Below are 17,407 nucleotides of genomic sequence, written 5' to 3' on the forward strand. Positions count from 1 at the left end.
GCATAATTTGTCACTGTGGTACATACTATTTAAAATTGCAAGTCAGGTGTCCCCCTGTGATAACTTGAAAAAGTGTTTAATTCTTATAATTGCTATATTTGGAACAGCAAGAAAGTAGTAAAATGAAAAACACAAGGAAGCTAAATAGCTTCAGAACTTGCACACACTCTTTTCACTTTGAAAAATATTTTTGCCATAATATTTAGTTTTACCAACACGTGACATCGAATCATTTATTGAAAGTAAAATTTCAACAATTAACGTTTGTTTTTTTTTTTTGACCCATGACAGTATTTGAAAGTAGAAACTTGAGCACTCCTGAGGAAAGTAACTAAAATACAGTGTATTGGAAATTAAGACAAACACTTTTTTTATTTGTAAATTTTAAAAATGCAAAAGCTTAATTATATATTGACTTTAGAAAAATCTAACCTTCAAGAGCCATGTATGGAGCAGAAGGGTATAGGCAGCTTCTGTGTAATTCTCACAGTCTAAATGAAGATCTCGTAATTTATACAAATATCTGTTAGAGGAGAGAACAAGAGTTAGTCCAGATAGTAACCTGACTTGAATTCTAAGTATCAAAAATATTCTAGATAACTTCTAGATAATGGAAACCTGAAAGATGTCATGCAGTCATTACCCAAAGGGTCTTCAAGAGTGCTCCGAGAGAGGCTAATGTCTGCACATTTTTTTCAGGCTTTTTTGTCCTCTTTGTATACTGAAACATTGTGAAAAAAAGTAGGGGAAAGAGCTAACCTCTTTGTGAGAACTAAGAACTCCACTTCTGGGAGGAAGAAGTGTGCTTTGGCTTGAGGTCTACATCAGACCTCTGTGCCCATTATTTCTGGACTGTTATCGTTATTGTTAGTTTTGGACTCCTCACTACAAAAGGGCTGCTTTTGTGTATAAATATGTATAATAAAGTGCAAGAGGCTGGTGAAGGGACTAGAAAACAAAGACTTACGAGAAGCAGCTGAGGGAACTGGGGTTATTTAGGCTGGACAAAAGAAGGCTGAGGGAACACCTCACTGCTCTCTACAACAACCTGAAAGGAAGCTGTTGGTCTCTTTTTTGAGGTGACAAGTGATAGGACATGAGCCAACGTTGCCTCAAGCTGTGACAGAGGATGTTTAAACTGGATATCAGGATGAATTTCTTCACAGAAATGGTGATTAATCATTGGGAAAGGCCACCCAGAGGAGTGGTGGAGACCCTATCCCTGGGGGTATTTAAGTGATGCCTGGATGTGGCACTAAGAGACATAGTTTAGTGATGGGAATTGGTATGTCAGGTTCATGGTTGGGTTTGATGATCTTCAATGTCTTTTCCAACCTAGATGATTCTATGATTCAATAATAAAAAGAGCTGCCTTTCACTGTAGCAGTTTTTGATTGCATATAAATACATTGCACGTAAATAGATGAAAGCACAATGGTTAAAAAAATGGTAAAGAATAAAAAAGGAAAATGCATGTTGAGAAAGATAAAGCAGGTCCCTGTACAACTTGGCAAGGTGGTAAGGGCAGAATATCTGTTTTATATTGGCAATGTTCTTGATCCCTACAGCAGCATTGCTGCTATCATCCCAACCAATGCCTTCCACAGGACTTAAGACACACCTCTTCCACCAGCCAGATAGGAAAGAAAAAAAAAATAATAATAATAAAAAAATAACCTTCGCAATACAAGGTGTTACTATTCTCAGTTGTTGATGCCACTTAAAATGTGCCCCCCTCAGCAACGTCCCACAGGGAGCATTGTTTCGTTCCCATCCACTCCAGTTCATAGCTCCATATTTAGCACCTTCAATGCTCATCCCAGCTGGGATTCTGGTCTTTGCACTACAGTGGCTAAGGGGGAGGAGATTGTGCAGATTTTGTAGAATGAACAGAGAGGCAGGAAACTGAGCACTTAAACAGCAAGATTTGCTGTAGCTCATGTGCAAAACCCTTGGGGACAGTAAGAGGCTATGTCATGCAAAAAATAATTTGCCAGTATAGCTATAGCTCTTAGAGAAAAATGTTTTACCAGTAATTCTGCATTACATGTGGTGTTGCATATTTAAAGAGACTTGGCAGACTGCACAATTCTAGAGAACTTGTTTTTTCGTGCCATTCTAAATGTATGATACACCTTCCATCAAACCTCAGGTCTAACTACATTTTCTGTATTTAAAACAATAGACAATGAATGTTGAGTGATTTGGATCAGCTAGAAGTTCATGCCTGGAGAAAAAAATGCTGCCAATGAATACATTTAATGAACACCAAATTGCTGAGGGCCAGACAAAAAATAGATTAAAAATATAAATGAGACCAGGGCTACAACAGAGTCATTGTGGATAGTAAACTACCATTAAGTAACAGAAATTCAAGTACAGTGATAAAATAATAATAATAATATATAATAATAGTATAAGATAATATATAAGAGAACATTATTGCCATCTCCAAAGCAGACCAACCAGAGCAGCAACCATACCTGATATACATCCCTTCACGGTTAATGTCCTTGTAGAAGTTCTAGAGACACAAACGTTTAAAAGTTATTTCCTAATTTCTTTTATTAAAGCACAAGATATGAATATTTTGCTGAGGTTTTGCTTTTCTTGCTAATATTAGAGTGCAAGAGACACATTACATACAAACTATCTTAAGCTTAAGCCTGGCACTACTGCTGCTTCAATTAATATTATAATTAGTTATTAGTACTTGTTTTTATTACAAATTAATAATATATGTACACTTCTTCCAGTTCATTAATGAAATCATCAGTGAATGTTTTCCTGTTGGAGAAGAAGATAATATCGTTATCCAAAAGCATTAATATAACAAACTACATGCTCTGGCTACACTTGGTGGCCATGATAGAAGCTGGTATTTATTGATATTTATGCAAGCAACATTATTGTGCAATGTCTGTAAAGGGGCTCATTACAGGTGTAAGTCCGTTTTTATCAGCATAACACTTTAGCATGTATTTGAGGTGCTTGGCTGTGCAAAACATCACAAAGATTGCCTCCTTAAGAATTGCAGAAATGTATACCACCTTGCACAGTGATTATTAAGGAACTGTGAGTCTGTGCATGTATATATGCATCATGTTCTCTTTTCCACCTTTAAAGCTGATAAATGTTCATTTTCTGCTTAGAGTAAACTTCCTGGTGGAGGAATATCTGTATGTGATGTTCTCACTATGAAATAGTAATAGAACAAAAGATGGGGTGGCCTACAACTAGATAAGAGACTTAAATATCTTCAGCACCTTACTGCAGGTGTATCTTGCATGCTTCTTCCCCAGATTTAAAAAATAGAATTGCTGAGCTGCTAAAGCAGAAAGCAGGTAAGTTCCTTGTGCTGTTCCAAAACTTTACTTTGCAAATACCCACTGTTACACTAAGCCTATCAACAGGTAAAGGTGTGTAAGTAGTGGACTTCATTATTTATTCACAGAATAAAAGTGGATAAAACATGCAATATTGAAGAACTGAATGGACATTGCATGTTTATGCATATATCCATGCAAATGAATAAAACAAGTTTGAATCATTATTTGAGCACTGTAGACCAGTCCCTTCTCCACAAAGATTTACTTTCACCTTTGGTGACTGGATTATGAAATTCTCATACAAGAATTACAAGAGAGAACATACCAGCAAGTTTACAGTGCAGCTCATGCGATTGTCCTTGCTTTCATCATTCATCACAGTTCGGTAATCCAGCAGCTTCTCCAGGAGACCTTTAACTAGGTTGACGAAGCTTTCAACCAAGTTAAAAATGCCAGGATACTGACTTGCACACTCCGTAAGACTGCAAACACAAACAAAATGATTTTAGAGTACTGTCAAAATCAGCAGCCCATCAGCTGAAACTATGTTTGGACATGAAGGCAAACATAGAATTAGAGCTACAGCAACTGCAGACTGCATTGTAAATTCCCTTTGTGGGCTGATAATTTAGGCATCCAGAGTCATACAAGATGACATATATGTATTCATTTTTCCTGTCCAACAATTACTGCAAATTCAAGGCAATACTCACAATTCCAGAATCAAATAAAATTGCACCTGTGGTATAACATGAATTCAGTTCTCTTCAGTGCCATGCTATGGAAATAAACATTAGACTTCACTTTCCTTGGTTATCATGCACAATAAAATACAATCATTTTTTCCTTCTCTTGGTATGGTTATGTGTCAGTAGAAAGTTTGAATCAACAAATTTTAAGTCTAAAAAGACATTCACTAACCAGACCCTACCAAAGCAATTTGCCCTTTAGAAATAAGCAAAAGCAAACAAAATTTCTGTGGGTTCAAAAATGCAGTTAGTCACCTTTTGATAAAAACTACAGGAAAGTCAGTTTTATACAATATCAGCAGATTCCTACTTACATTAACAAAATATTAGCATATGCTGTTCCTATTAAGTATTGGACTGATTTAAGAGTATATATAATTACAAGTGTAGCTATTGTCCTATATGTGTGTGTGCATATATATATTTATGTATGCACAAAAGTAATTACTTGTATATCAGGCAAATATAATAATACATCAAAATCACCATGCACCTCGTAGGAAAATGGTAGGAACAAGATAGCAATTGCAAAACCCACCCTGAAACTATTCTGTGTGCTAAAGTTGAGCAGTTTCAAGGATATATTATTCATAATTCCTGGCCTCTTAGTTTTTTCTCAATCTGTATGCAAATTCACTTAATAATTTATGATTAATTTTTAAAGAAATACTCAGTTTTTAACTTTCATTATATAATTTTTAGTTTTAATTAATCACAAAAATAAGTTTATACTCCTCAGAATCACATTAACTTTCTTCAGAAACTACATATTCATAATATCTTTGACTGCAAAGAAATCCTCCAAGCTTGGGCCTAGACTGGGGTCTCAGCAAAGTACTCAGTCTCAAAGTTCTCACTCAGAATAAAAACACACCTAATGTTTATTCCTATCCAAAGGAAAAGTCCAAAGGTTGAAAACAGAGTTGTTTTTTTTCCCGAAACAGAGTGTGTGGACATGTGCCTGAAAGAACATTTATATTGTACAAGATGTGAGAGATAACGGCTAACCGCTTGAAGAAATAACTGAAATAATTAAATTACCGAAACATGGCTTTTGATATTAAGCATACAGCAAACTTAACTGTGTTTAACTGGATGTTAAATATTAAATGATCTGAAGACTTGACAACCAATAAAATAGGCTGGAGCATGTTAAATGGTATTTGTGGAAAAGAAAGTAAGAAGGCCTCAGATTTATAGAGAAGACTGGAATACTACACAGGATGAATTATTTTATGTATGTACATATTAGAAATGGGATAAAATGCTAACAAGGGCAAGTACAGTCACCTACATTAGTAACTAAAACATGTCAGGATTCATTATCTGAGCCCGAGAAGAGGTTCAGCACAACTTGCATTCATAAAGCTTGATTTTGATTCTCCTCCATTTCCTGCAATGGGGTAGCCTTGTCTACTGTGCTAATTAACAATGCCTTCTCATCTGTTCCATATTATCCCAGCTCTTCCATGATGTTGTCTGAGACAGCAGAGGACATAATTCTGTCATAGTGCATGCTAGAATTTAGAACTATGTACAACAATAAGGATTGCTGTTTAGATTTCTGCTGACCCTGTTTAATTTGATAGGCATTGGCAAGTTCACAGCAACCAACTACTGTGGGTAAGTGCTGGTTGCACAGGTAAGCACCAGAATACAGCTATTGGCTCACCTAAATATCTGCATTTAGGTGACAACTGGAACTGTGCACAGTTACAGGAAATTAGTTGATGAAAATGAGACCAAAGGAAAAAATCTGGAGTACAACTTAACTGTGTTAGTTTTAATAGTTAAAATTTTAATAGTTAAAATTTAACTATTCAGTCAGGACAGGCAGATGGGGACAGAGGGCTGAAGAAAGTGTGATGGAAGGAAAATTAAAATGACTGGAGATAACAGGGTCCTACAGCAGACAGGTCACCAGCCTCTGTTTCAACTATCCCTCTACATACATCATTAGAGAACTTCAAGGATGAAACAAAAAATCTGAAGATAATATGAAGTGACATCTTTAGAGTTGGAAATCTTTAAGTGTCTTGATGTATTGTAGAGTGTGAGAGAGTACAGAGAAAAAAATACAGTAAAAATGTTAAAAGGTAAGTCAAAGGGAAAGAAAGGTACCCTGGAAAACCAGGAAGATCAAACGTTATGTAGGATATCTGATGAGACAAATCAACTGCATTGCTGCAAGATGGGGTTTATCTGGATAGGTATTCTCTAGAAAAATAATCGAAAGCAAGAGTAAACTGAAAAGATTGCAAACAATGTTACACAGCTCAGAAAAAGGATCTAATTGTCAAATGTGTCTTATATATGAGAATGAAGGAATATTTTTCTCTTAGCGTGTCTTACATCTCAGTTTGAATACATTCTCCAGCTTTAAGGTAGCGTAGTATTTCAAAACAGCTGTAAAGATTGTAGGAATGTGCAGAAAACATGGTATATAATAAATTGAAATATTGGGGCTGTTAACCCTAAAGAGAAGAGTAAAGGAAACTTGACAGCAACCTTCCATTCTTTTAAAATCTTCTATGAAGAAAAACAGAATAAATGATTCGTTATGTGGATAAAACAAGAAATAACTGGCTTAAACTGAGGCAAGGAAGATTTAGTATACATGTTTGGAAGAAAACTTACTAGCTGCAAGGAAACCTAAGCACTGCAATAAATGCCCACTGTGTCTACTGAATCCCCAGTATTAGAGATGATGAATTGTACTGACAGTTTAGGCAGGCAGCATAGTTCAGCCTTTGTAGCAGTGCAACTGAGAAAACTATCTACTTTCAGGTCTCTTCTAGGTCATACCAAGAGCTAGTCTGAATATTTCCTAAGACTGGTAGCCAAACAGTAAACATTCAAAGATGAAACAACAGTTTATTGCTCTCAGTTTACATAGGCATTGCATAATAGGAAGTGAAAATGACATTTTTAAGACTTCATCTTTCCTTGCTAACATATAAGTTTCCATGAAGTTTTCTGTAGCTTAAGAAGTGTTAGTACTGTTTTCAATCCTGCCTCTCTATACTTCATCTGTCTCATCATAGGAGGGAAGCTAAACTAATCAATATTTAAATGGTGTTTGACTCAAATGGTATTTGATTTAAATGGGGATTCTAATTAGAATATAATTAAATATTATTTACATAGTATTTACACATTAATTGTTCATATAATAGAGTATTTACAAGATTATGTTTTCCTTAAATACAGATTTTTTCTATTGTGGCATACACAGGGATTTCATGCTTCACATGAACTGGGATGCAATTTGCAAAGACTGCTACGCCCCCACACAAAAATACAATACATACAAAGTAGCAGGCTGTGAGAGCATCAAAAACACACAGTCAATGCTACAACGTCTATGTCTAGTTTCTGATGTAGCAGAAGTATAGCGTTTTTAAACTTAATAACTAGTTAGGTCATTGGTGCTTGAAAAAGCATGTGAGGAGTTATATTTTTCTCACTGCTACAGTCTGTAAGTCACAAAGCCAAGAACAGTCTCAGAGGTAGGCACAAAGGTACCACCACTGTCCAGCAAATTGCGCATGCCCCTGCCTCTAATGAAGACGCAGCTACAATGTGTGAGAATAAAAACGTAGATGGCCAAAACAATGAGGAGGTGCTATATCAGCTTTTAGAACTTCTTCAAAACATTTTTATTAAATCATATCCCTTTACAATACCTAGACATTGAGAAAGCAAGACAGACTGTTCAAAATGCTCTTTTCTTATTATTGTGACATAAAAACAAGGAAGGCTACAATCAAAAATGGGGAAAGTAAAAAGTTTGGATTATCTTTGCTTTGAAGTTGGGTAGAGAAAGTAAAGTCAAGTATAATTTCTTCATAACATTGGTGGAATACAAAATACTGAAAAACAATTATGCAAACAGTTTCAATGGGCAAAACTACAATGCAAACCAGGTTTACTGAAACAGTATGCTATTTCTAGTCCCTTGACGGAAAAAAATCTTCTTAGTTTTGACTTCATTATAAAGAAATTCACCAATTTGAGAAGATAGAACAATAAGATAACAAATCCTGAAGACATTCGCTGTCATCCACTACTTACATTGACTCAAACAACTGCATGTAGTGTTCATCTCCACGTCCTCCTTCCACCTCATGGTCCAACTTCAAAATGATTTCATTTTCAAACTAAGAAAGAAAAAAAAAAAAAAATCAAAACTGAGCAAGTATCTGGAGATGAAACACATTGCAAATTGATATCAGAAGAATATATTTATGTAGCTATATCAGATATCTGGAAACTAATGGTAACTTGCAAAACTGTTGTTACAAGTATGTATTCAAGTTGTCAGTACTGATGGCTTGGCACCTCTTCAGTGTCATTAACTCCAACAAAATCTCTGGAGAATTTCTAGGTTAGCAATACTCCATTACCTCTTAAATAAACAGAAGTACATGTCAGATTATATTTCAACCCAGCACTTTGCAGGTTCACACTTGAATTACATAAAGGCTTAAAAATGCCATTGTGTTGTTGCGATATGAATATAAAATTATGATTCGTCACTTCAAAGCACTTGCAATACTTTACACACAGGAAATTGCCTTATCATTTTGAAAGGGTTAATCCAATCTAACATGTTCAGATGATATTTGTAATTACTTTTTCAGGCTTTACCATATTTTATGCAGACTGTATTCAAGCCCAGGTAATGAAAACCATAGAAACTACATTACATTCATATAGTGTGTGTGTGTGTTTGTTTTTTCCCCTCTCCAAGTACATTACTAAAACATTAGGATATGCATGCTCAAAAATGTTATTGCAAAGTTATACAGAGATAAAAAAGATGATTTATTTATTTGTTTATTACATATAAAATGAAAAATACCAAGGTATTTTTTATTTGTTTATTTAAAATAATTGATATCAATTGTCAATGTACTGGGAGATGGTTTCAAGAAAAATATACCCCCATTAATACACTCTGGTGTAGACCCATGCATTTTGGACCAAATTACTGGGTGTACTGGCCCACTGGTGTCCTTCAGACATGATCTAAAACAATTCAGAAAAACATGAAGTGCTCCAAAGAACTGATTTTAAAATAACATGTTAACTGTGGAAAACAGAAGACTAATTAAAAGTGATGTAATATAGAAATACTACATGGCAGAAGATAATTTAGTTCAATAAACTTAGCAAAAAGAAATACTGACATGAAAGTGTTGCAGGCTTTAAAATAATGATAATAAAAATAATGATAATAAAATAATGATAATAAAAATCACTAAAAGGCAGTCAGTCCATTTGCATAATTTCTCCCAAGCTTCAAATATTGTCCTGTAAAGAAACTGATATATTTTTGCACCTTCATGCTGGAAACCCAGCACAAATAATAACTATATCACCAAAGGAAATCCCCTTCAAGGCAGAACCATTCTTCTATTAACCAATTTCTAACTGGCTCTAACTACAAAGGGAATACCTTTTATACTCTCTGGTTACCTAAGTTGGTTTGACCTTGTTCTGTGCTTAGCCTTCACTGAATACCTTCATTGCTTCTAAGCCCCTTTTCTGACTTTTCTTTGACTCTTCATTCTTTGACATCTTTTTGGCTTGTTATATTCAAGCCTGAGAATTTATAAAAACATTTCAAGATTCATCACCTTGATTCATAGGCTGTACTTTCAGCACTGCATATACCAATTCACTACACTGCCATTTCATTTGGGTATGCCCTCTGAAAGGAAGTGCAATAGATGGATCTCAACGTCTTACTGCAGCTAAGTCATTCCTTGTTCTTATCCAACTAATTGTATGTTCCGGTATAATATGAGAAATCAACTTGATATAGATTTGTAAAGGAATTGCACAACTGGAGAATAAAAAATTTATAATGTTTTTGAAACACTCCTAAAAACTTGATGTGGCTTTGATTGTCTGTTTTTGATCTTGACACAGTCACCACGTCTCATTCCACATCCCCATATTTTACCTAAAATTTTTGAATATCGTATGAATAGATTACTTAGATCTGGCAAATATTATATTCATTTTTTTGTTTCTAATATTTTGTGTAGGTATTGTACATGTTGTATTGTTAAATACAGTGTGTTAAGACAGCAGAAAGGAAGACTGCTCATTTACATTGTCTGTTCTATTGCCCTATGAGTCAACTAGAGATAAAAAAACAAAGATAGCTAGTGCTCTGAGAGTAAACATGCAAGCTCAGATGTGAAATTTCTTCTAAAGATGTAGCACAGGAAAGACAAGAATGCAGAAGAGCACAGATTAGAAGATATTTGAGAGAAGCCATGAGCTCATTTGAAGCAGAAAGCACATCTGAAAAAGGCTTCTCTTGGTACTAAAGAAATTTTTGCGTTCTAGTAAAATTTAGCCTCGGATATAAGAAGCCTTTGGTGTCCTTTCACATAGCATTTTCAAGAAAAATGAGAAAAATCTACCACAAAGTTCTAGACAAGACATTAACCCATCAAGACGCACAGAAAAACAGACAAACAAAAAATTACAAAATTAGAGCTATGTTGAAATCAATCTCTATTGCTCTATGTGGATAAAGAGATAAAAAAAAAGCATTGTGTCAGAGAAGTCACTACTGTGCTGACACAGAAAATTATTCAAGAACAAGATTTTTGGCATATAAATAATTCTGTTTTGTCCCAGTATTTCAGTGTAATTGAAAGCTTTGACAGATGAGGATCCAGATCATCCCTTAAGAGAACTGGCAGCTTTTCATGGTAGAGAGAAATGCTATAATGTTTTACATGTGATGCTATCAGATGACCACAATGCTAGATATTTTTCCTCACTTAAATATATCATCATCAAAACATTCAATTCTTGCCAAAGTAGCTAAGCCCAAGGTTTAGCAATCATGATGGCCAAGTATTCCCAGTTTTTTCTCCATAATATTATGTGTCCTTCATTTTTTGTGTCCTGAGATTCGGTTGAATGGGACCAGCTAATAGCAAAGATCATTTATTTCAGAAAATAATCCAATCAAGTGATTTTGCCCTTAAAATCAAGATGTAAGAAAATGTTAAAATAACACCTTAAAAAAAGAAAGAGACATATAAGCTACATAATATGTAAAAATCTCTACTGGAACATCCTTAGAACTGCCCCTGAGGGCAACATAAGAAAATCCATTCTATTCACATTTATTTTAAAGCTAATGAAAAAGTATTACATGCTCACTACCTATTTACTGTAAAAAATTCTCAGGTTTCCTTTCCTCACAATATAATCCCATACTGAGACCGTAGAACTAGCAGGATTACTCAACCTGTATTCATCAAAATGACAGCAAGAAGCCATGCATCCAGCCTGAGATCTGCTGGGTCATCCTGATTCTGCAAACTGCTGTGGGGACAGAAGACTGGTTGTTGCTTCTCTCAAGGAGCTTTGAAAGAATGTCTTGAGTAGCCTGACTTCTACATTCATTACACAAAAAGCAAAAAATGAAGAACAGAAAATTAGGCTACACTCCTTTTTCGCTAAGGGTAGTGTGGGGGAAGGAGCAATTTCAACCACTACATATTTATCAGACCAAAGAAAACCAACAAAGTCACAGCTGCAAACATGTGAATCCAAAATTGTGCATACAGTACCCAATGCAGCAACTGATAGATGTGCTTTAAATAGAAATATTTGAACACTTCACAAGGAGTTGATGTGATAACACAAGAACTTGGATACATGCTGTGTAGTACATGCTATATAATGCCACTGACAGACAACTTTGCCAACTCAGCACCACATGTAGCATATTTTGAGATGACTGAGTACAAAAGTAATGTACTTACAAAAGTAACCACGAAAATATGAATATCATCATTTTAAATGCACTGTTTTATGAAATAGTTAAAATAGTGTGGAAGTCTGAATGAAGAAAGTAGAGGAAGGGGAAAACAGGATATATATTTCTAATTTTTATCAGTGAGATGCTTACATATAAAAAAGGTCATTGCTGAATGTGAATGTATGCAAACCAAACACGCATACTACGCATATGACAAATAGAAATGTTAATAGCAGTATAGAACTAACTCCAGTAGAACTGAGCACCACATAGCCATCCAATATTTCAACAAAGTTTGCAGCAAATATTTAATCTCTGTGGCACACTGAAAAGGAGACAATGCTTTCCAAAATAGTTAATGACTTCAGATCTCAGAGGCTTACTTAAGAGAATTACTTATCATAAGTTTTTCAGAGAAAATTGAAAAATGTTTACTGGAAACAGCAGTATCCTATTCTGATTTTCTGATTTAATCTGATTTAAGTAGAAAAGTATTACTACATTAGTACTCTTTCTGCATTTTTTTTTAAATAGGTGTATCAAATAAGAGGGAATCTTATTTATTCTTGAGAGGCCATAAAGAATTCTGGTTTGCTAGGAGAGCTAATATGTCATGATCCAGAACAATTCTTTGTTCTCTCTGTCATTTGGAGGTTTTGCTACTCTAATAGTAGCTCTTTTCTGTAATTAGAATCCAAATTAAAGATTGCCAGAGAAACAGTACATACCATACCAATACGAGAAAATAAAGAACTATCATTGAAATATAGCAGAGGTATAAAGAAACAGCACAGAAAGAAAATTTGTTTGGCTGGTCCAGGCTGAAAAAGTAGTTTAAAGGGCTCAGAATTCATTTGGATGTGCTAGTGCCTATTTGTCTGTTAGTATGGGTAATGCAGATACACAGCAGTTTGAGGACAAGGCAGTATTAACACAAAACATCCAATCCCGTCATTTTGTAGAGCTCATGTCTGTGGACTTACTGCAGTAATGCAGAAACACGTGAATACAGTGCAAGTCAAGCACTGGTTAAAAATTATCCACCTTTAAATCTTTCCTAGTACTTATTCAGCAGGCAGGGTATTGATGACTGCTGTAAGAGGCAATAATTTCACAGATTCGGGACCTGAACAAAAACCTCTTTCTAAGCATTTTTCCTGCAGTTTCTCAACAAGCTGGAGTAAAGGAGAAGAAAAAAAAAAAAAAAGAAAAAAAAAAAAAAGCAGCTTGTTTCTTGAACCAAAATAAATAAAAAAGCTGGCAGAAATGTAGGAGAAAATTTTAATGAACCTGTGCCATAAAGGGATATTTCTCTTCTAACTTAAGTAGTGTGCCTACTTGTAACTGGTATTAACTAGGTTTTAAAACCACCTCTTATCTACCTTGTAGACCAAAGAAATTCCTGCAGCTTTGAACACACTTCCAAATCAACTACACAACATCTCCATTTTTTCTACATAGATCTATCTGAAGCACCAAGCCATCTAAACTTGGTTTCTGATAGTGGAATGATCTCACATCCATCTGAAATCCTTGCATGTAATAAAATATCAAGAAACTAGAATAAGAAATATGGGTATTTAAAGCAATTATAAAGCACACATCAGAGGAGCTTGTTGAAAACACGTTCACTAATTTATTAACATTTCACAGATTTTATCTCAGAAAATTACATGATTTCAGCATGCCATGTTGCTAAGAATAAACACTTATCCAATAAACCTATCAAAAAGTACGTAAGCCCAAGTACACATCATTGGTCAATTGGTCAGCATTATTTGCTCTTTTCAACCAAGATCAGGAAGGAAAGTAATTACAGAATACTTACCCAGATGGCTTCAGCAATTGGTAGAAACCAAGGAAGGTATTAAAGTGAAAATACCAAACACAAACAGAATGATTTATTTGAACAGAAATATAAACACAGATGAATTAATCTTTCCTAAGCCAAGTTAAAATCCGTAACATAACTTGAATCCACATTTATTTCAATGATAATTTCACTTACTCCAAAAAGAGCAATTTTGCCCCCCTGCTTTTTTTTTTTTTTTTTTTTTTTTTTTTTTTTTTTTTTAAGTAAGCTTCTTTTAGCTTCTAGCCTCAAATTATCAGTTAGATAGAATAGATGTAGTTTGCTTTATGATGTGCCTTGCTTTGGGAAGTCTTGATGAGCTGTACAACCTGGTCTATCAAGGAAAGATGGGTAAAAATAATTTGGAGGATGGAATTCTTTTAACATCATGTGTCCAACCAATAGGCAACTAACTTCCCTTTGTACATAAAAGAGATGATGTACCTGAAGGACTAATTCTATCCACTGACACCTAATACAAGCTGAATAAATCACCTTTCTAAGACTCTCTGATCTAATGACAGACAGTGCCTGGATGCCTACAATTAGATATTAATTTCTCCCTCCCTACATCTTTAAAAGTAAAACTGCAAGCTTAAATAATATATTAAATAAATTTGGGTGAACAGAAATTACGAAACCAAGAAGGATTGAGAAGAAAATGCCTTGGCATGCCATACGTCTACACATATACTTAATTTAATGAGAGAGAGAGAGAGAGGAAGAGAGAGACAGAAGGAGGGAGAGATGGAGGAGGGAGAGAGAGTAGTATGCCATTCTTGAGATAACCAGATGTGGAATTTTGCTTTCTCTGGGATTAATTATTTTCTGAAAAGAGTGAAAATAAATGAAACTACTGATAAGTTTAAATAACTTTATATCTTTACCTCATTTGTTGTGAACTTTTTGGAAAGAGTCTGATCAATAAACACACATATACTGTATACATAAAACAGGACACAGTCTCTTGAGCTAGTACCAACCTAACACATACATACACACAGAAAAGAGTGCTGCCACACACATCTCAGCACAGTACCACAACTAATGAAATCAATATTTTGGGGAAAGCTTATTAAATGATGTGGCAGATAGCAGACAAACTCTAGTTCCACTGCCAGTATAGACTACGAGTAAAGATGTCTGTTTTTTTCTCCTCTCTCTCATCAGCAAAAAAACTTCAACACAATTTTGTTTTAACTGAACTTCATCATACAGCAGAAATTTTAGAGAAATTGATCTTAACTACCTCATCAATATAGTGGAGAGAATAAGTACCACAATTCTTGACCAACTAAATCTGAAACAGGTCATAATCCAATGACACTCCACAGTTACATTATGAAATCATTTTAGTGTCATCTGATAAAACTATTCTTACACTACTAAAATGAATGCTCCTGTTCCTCAGCACTGAAGAATTGTCACTTGAAACTTATTTATATCAGCATTAGGAGCGATTTAAGTATCTAGCATCTGCCAGGCTCTTAAACTATTGTTCTTGCTAATCAGTCAGTTTGACTGATAAGTTTCCATGATTTTTGGTCTGTACAAACCTCTACATCCGTCCCAAGAGATGAAGTATAAGGCAAGAAGCAGTAAAATATTTTTGAGAAGTCAAATACAGAACTATTAGGACATGTATGGAACAGATGCAGAAATGCAAAGTAGTTTTTAATCTTGGCCCTGAATCAAAAGCTTTGCACTCTGGAATACAGACCAAAATGCAATTCCATCTGCTGGTTTGTTCCACACTTAACTGACACAGAAATGCCCCACATGATTTAGAGTATTAAACATTAGCTTGGTATAAGTGACGTGTTTATATCTACTTTCCTACGAATGTCCAAAATTACGACTTTTTGTTTGTCGCTTACTGTTACACGGATTGTTCTGAATTCATTATTTGTGCAACTACGGAGCCTGAAGCTCCAAGTTAAAATTTACTGTGAAAGGCAGTGTGCAAACTCAGAAAAGAAAAAAAAAAAGAAAAAAAAAAAAAGAAATCCATGCCCAAAGAGTCTGCAGAGAATGGAAAAGTCAGCTAGGAGAGAAACTGACAGATGCTAACTGTCCAAATGCACATATTAAGCAGTGGAAAGAGATCTAGACCATGCTCCCAAGTGCCCTATTCCACCATCCTATTTCTTTTCTATCAAAAATATGCAATATTTGTGATTTTAAAATACTTTTTAAATATTCTTTTTTTTTTTTTTTTTTTTTTTTTCCCCTAAAACTCCTTTAGAAAACATTTTTGGAATGTCAGATCTTCACAGGGGTTATTTTTCACAAAGTACGTATTTTAAAAAGTTTATTTGAAAATCTATTAATGTGCAATTCATTTAAAACTACTCACTGAAACTTCTGTCAAGACACTCCTTATTAAGAATTTAAAATTTTGTTTTGTAAAGATCTATGTTCCAAACAGGAATCATGAAAAATTTAAACGAGAAGGGACCCCTGGAAATCATTTAATTCTACCCATTATTTAACAACGGACTGACTTCAATGTAATGTCTTGCCACTCAGGACATTCTTCAGTAAAATTTTGAAATTTCTGATGAAGATTCTCTAAACTCTCTGGGCTCTTGTCTAGTGCCTTATTGTTGTCATTATGAAAGAAGTTTTTCTCAATTCCAACTAATCCACTTTGGAAAGCCTAAACTGGCTTGTGCAAGAGCTCTTTCTTTTGTTCTCAATATTTTGAATTTTACTTTTTCAAAACAGAGAAACCCACACAACAAATATTTGCCAGATATAAACTGACTATGTGACATTTAAAAATATATATATATTAAATTTGTAATTACCTTTTTGAATTCTCCTGTCCTTTGATATTCACACAGCATCATGTCAAAGAAAATTGGGATTGTGGCTTTTCGTAGTTCAACCTCTGGAATAAGTGTCATTTCCAGGATGGGTCCAACCATCCCCGGAATAAAGCAAATTTTATTCTGGCCTAAAATAAAATTACACATTAGATATTTGAGAGGAGAGGGAAAAAATGTTTAGGAAAAAAACATTTAAAGGCATGCAATCATTTAAAGCATTTTTTTTTTCAACTGCGTATGGTAATAACAGCCTCAGAACTTCAGAACTTCATCTGTACCCCTTTTCAAAAGATAAAAAAAAAATTAATAAATATACCCTCATTCCAAGATGCCAGAATTCAATGCCAGAAATATAAACGTATGCCAGCTGAGTTGAGATTTTGTATGAACGTTTTGTTTTTTTACCGGTAAACATTCTCTTTTAAATTATTTGAGTAGAAAGTAATAATAATAATAATAATAATAAACTAGGAATCCTTCAAATTCTCTCAGCAAGAGAGCTTCGAATGGAATGCCACATAATGTTAAAAAAAAAAGAAAAAAAAAAAAGAGAGAGAGATGGATTAGACCACCATCAAAATCCAATGACCTGTCTCAGAATATCTGCCTGAAGCTTATAAGGAAATTAAAATATTCAAATATTCTCACAAAAAGATATGACTGGACTTATTCCATAAATAAAAGTAACCTAATTCTTCCCTCACATGGGTGCCATGATGTTGTAACTTTAAGCATAACTGAACAATGATGTCAATACTTAATAGTTTGCAACATTATTTTTTCTTCCAGTCATGTTGATAAAAACTATTACTAATCCTAGTACAATCAGTAATGTCAAGATAGAAAAA

The 17,407-nt window shown here is 34.4% G+C and overlaps 1 protein-coding gene across 1 annotated transcript in view; it reads right to left on the reverse strand.

Moving 5' to 3' along the window:
• The window catches only part of DOCK2 (dedicator of cytokinesis 2), a 192,208-nt gene that overhangs the window by 26,953 nt on the left and 147,848 nt on the right, over window positions 1-17,407 (reverse strand). The window contains exons 33-37 of the mRNA XM_084535549.1: window positions 16,539-16,687; window positions 8,153-8,238; window positions 3,655-3,811; window positions 2,484-2,524; window positions 433-523 (exon numbers count right to left, since the gene is read on the reverse strand). Of these exons, the coding sequence (XP_084391675.1) occupies window positions 433-523; window positions 2,484-2,524; window positions 3,655-3,811; window positions 8,153-8,238; window positions 16,539-16,687 (524 nt within the window). The remainder of the gene's footprint in view (window positions 1-432; window positions 524-2,483; window positions 2,525-3,654; window positions 3,812-8,152; window positions 8,239-16,538; window positions 16,688-17,407) is intronic.

Source organism: Aythya ferina (genome assembly GCF_964211825.1).
Source record: "Aythya ferina genome assembly, chromosome: 14".
Lineage (NCBI taxonomy): Eukaryota > Metazoa > Chordata > Aves > Anseriformes > Anatidae > Aythya > Aythya ferina.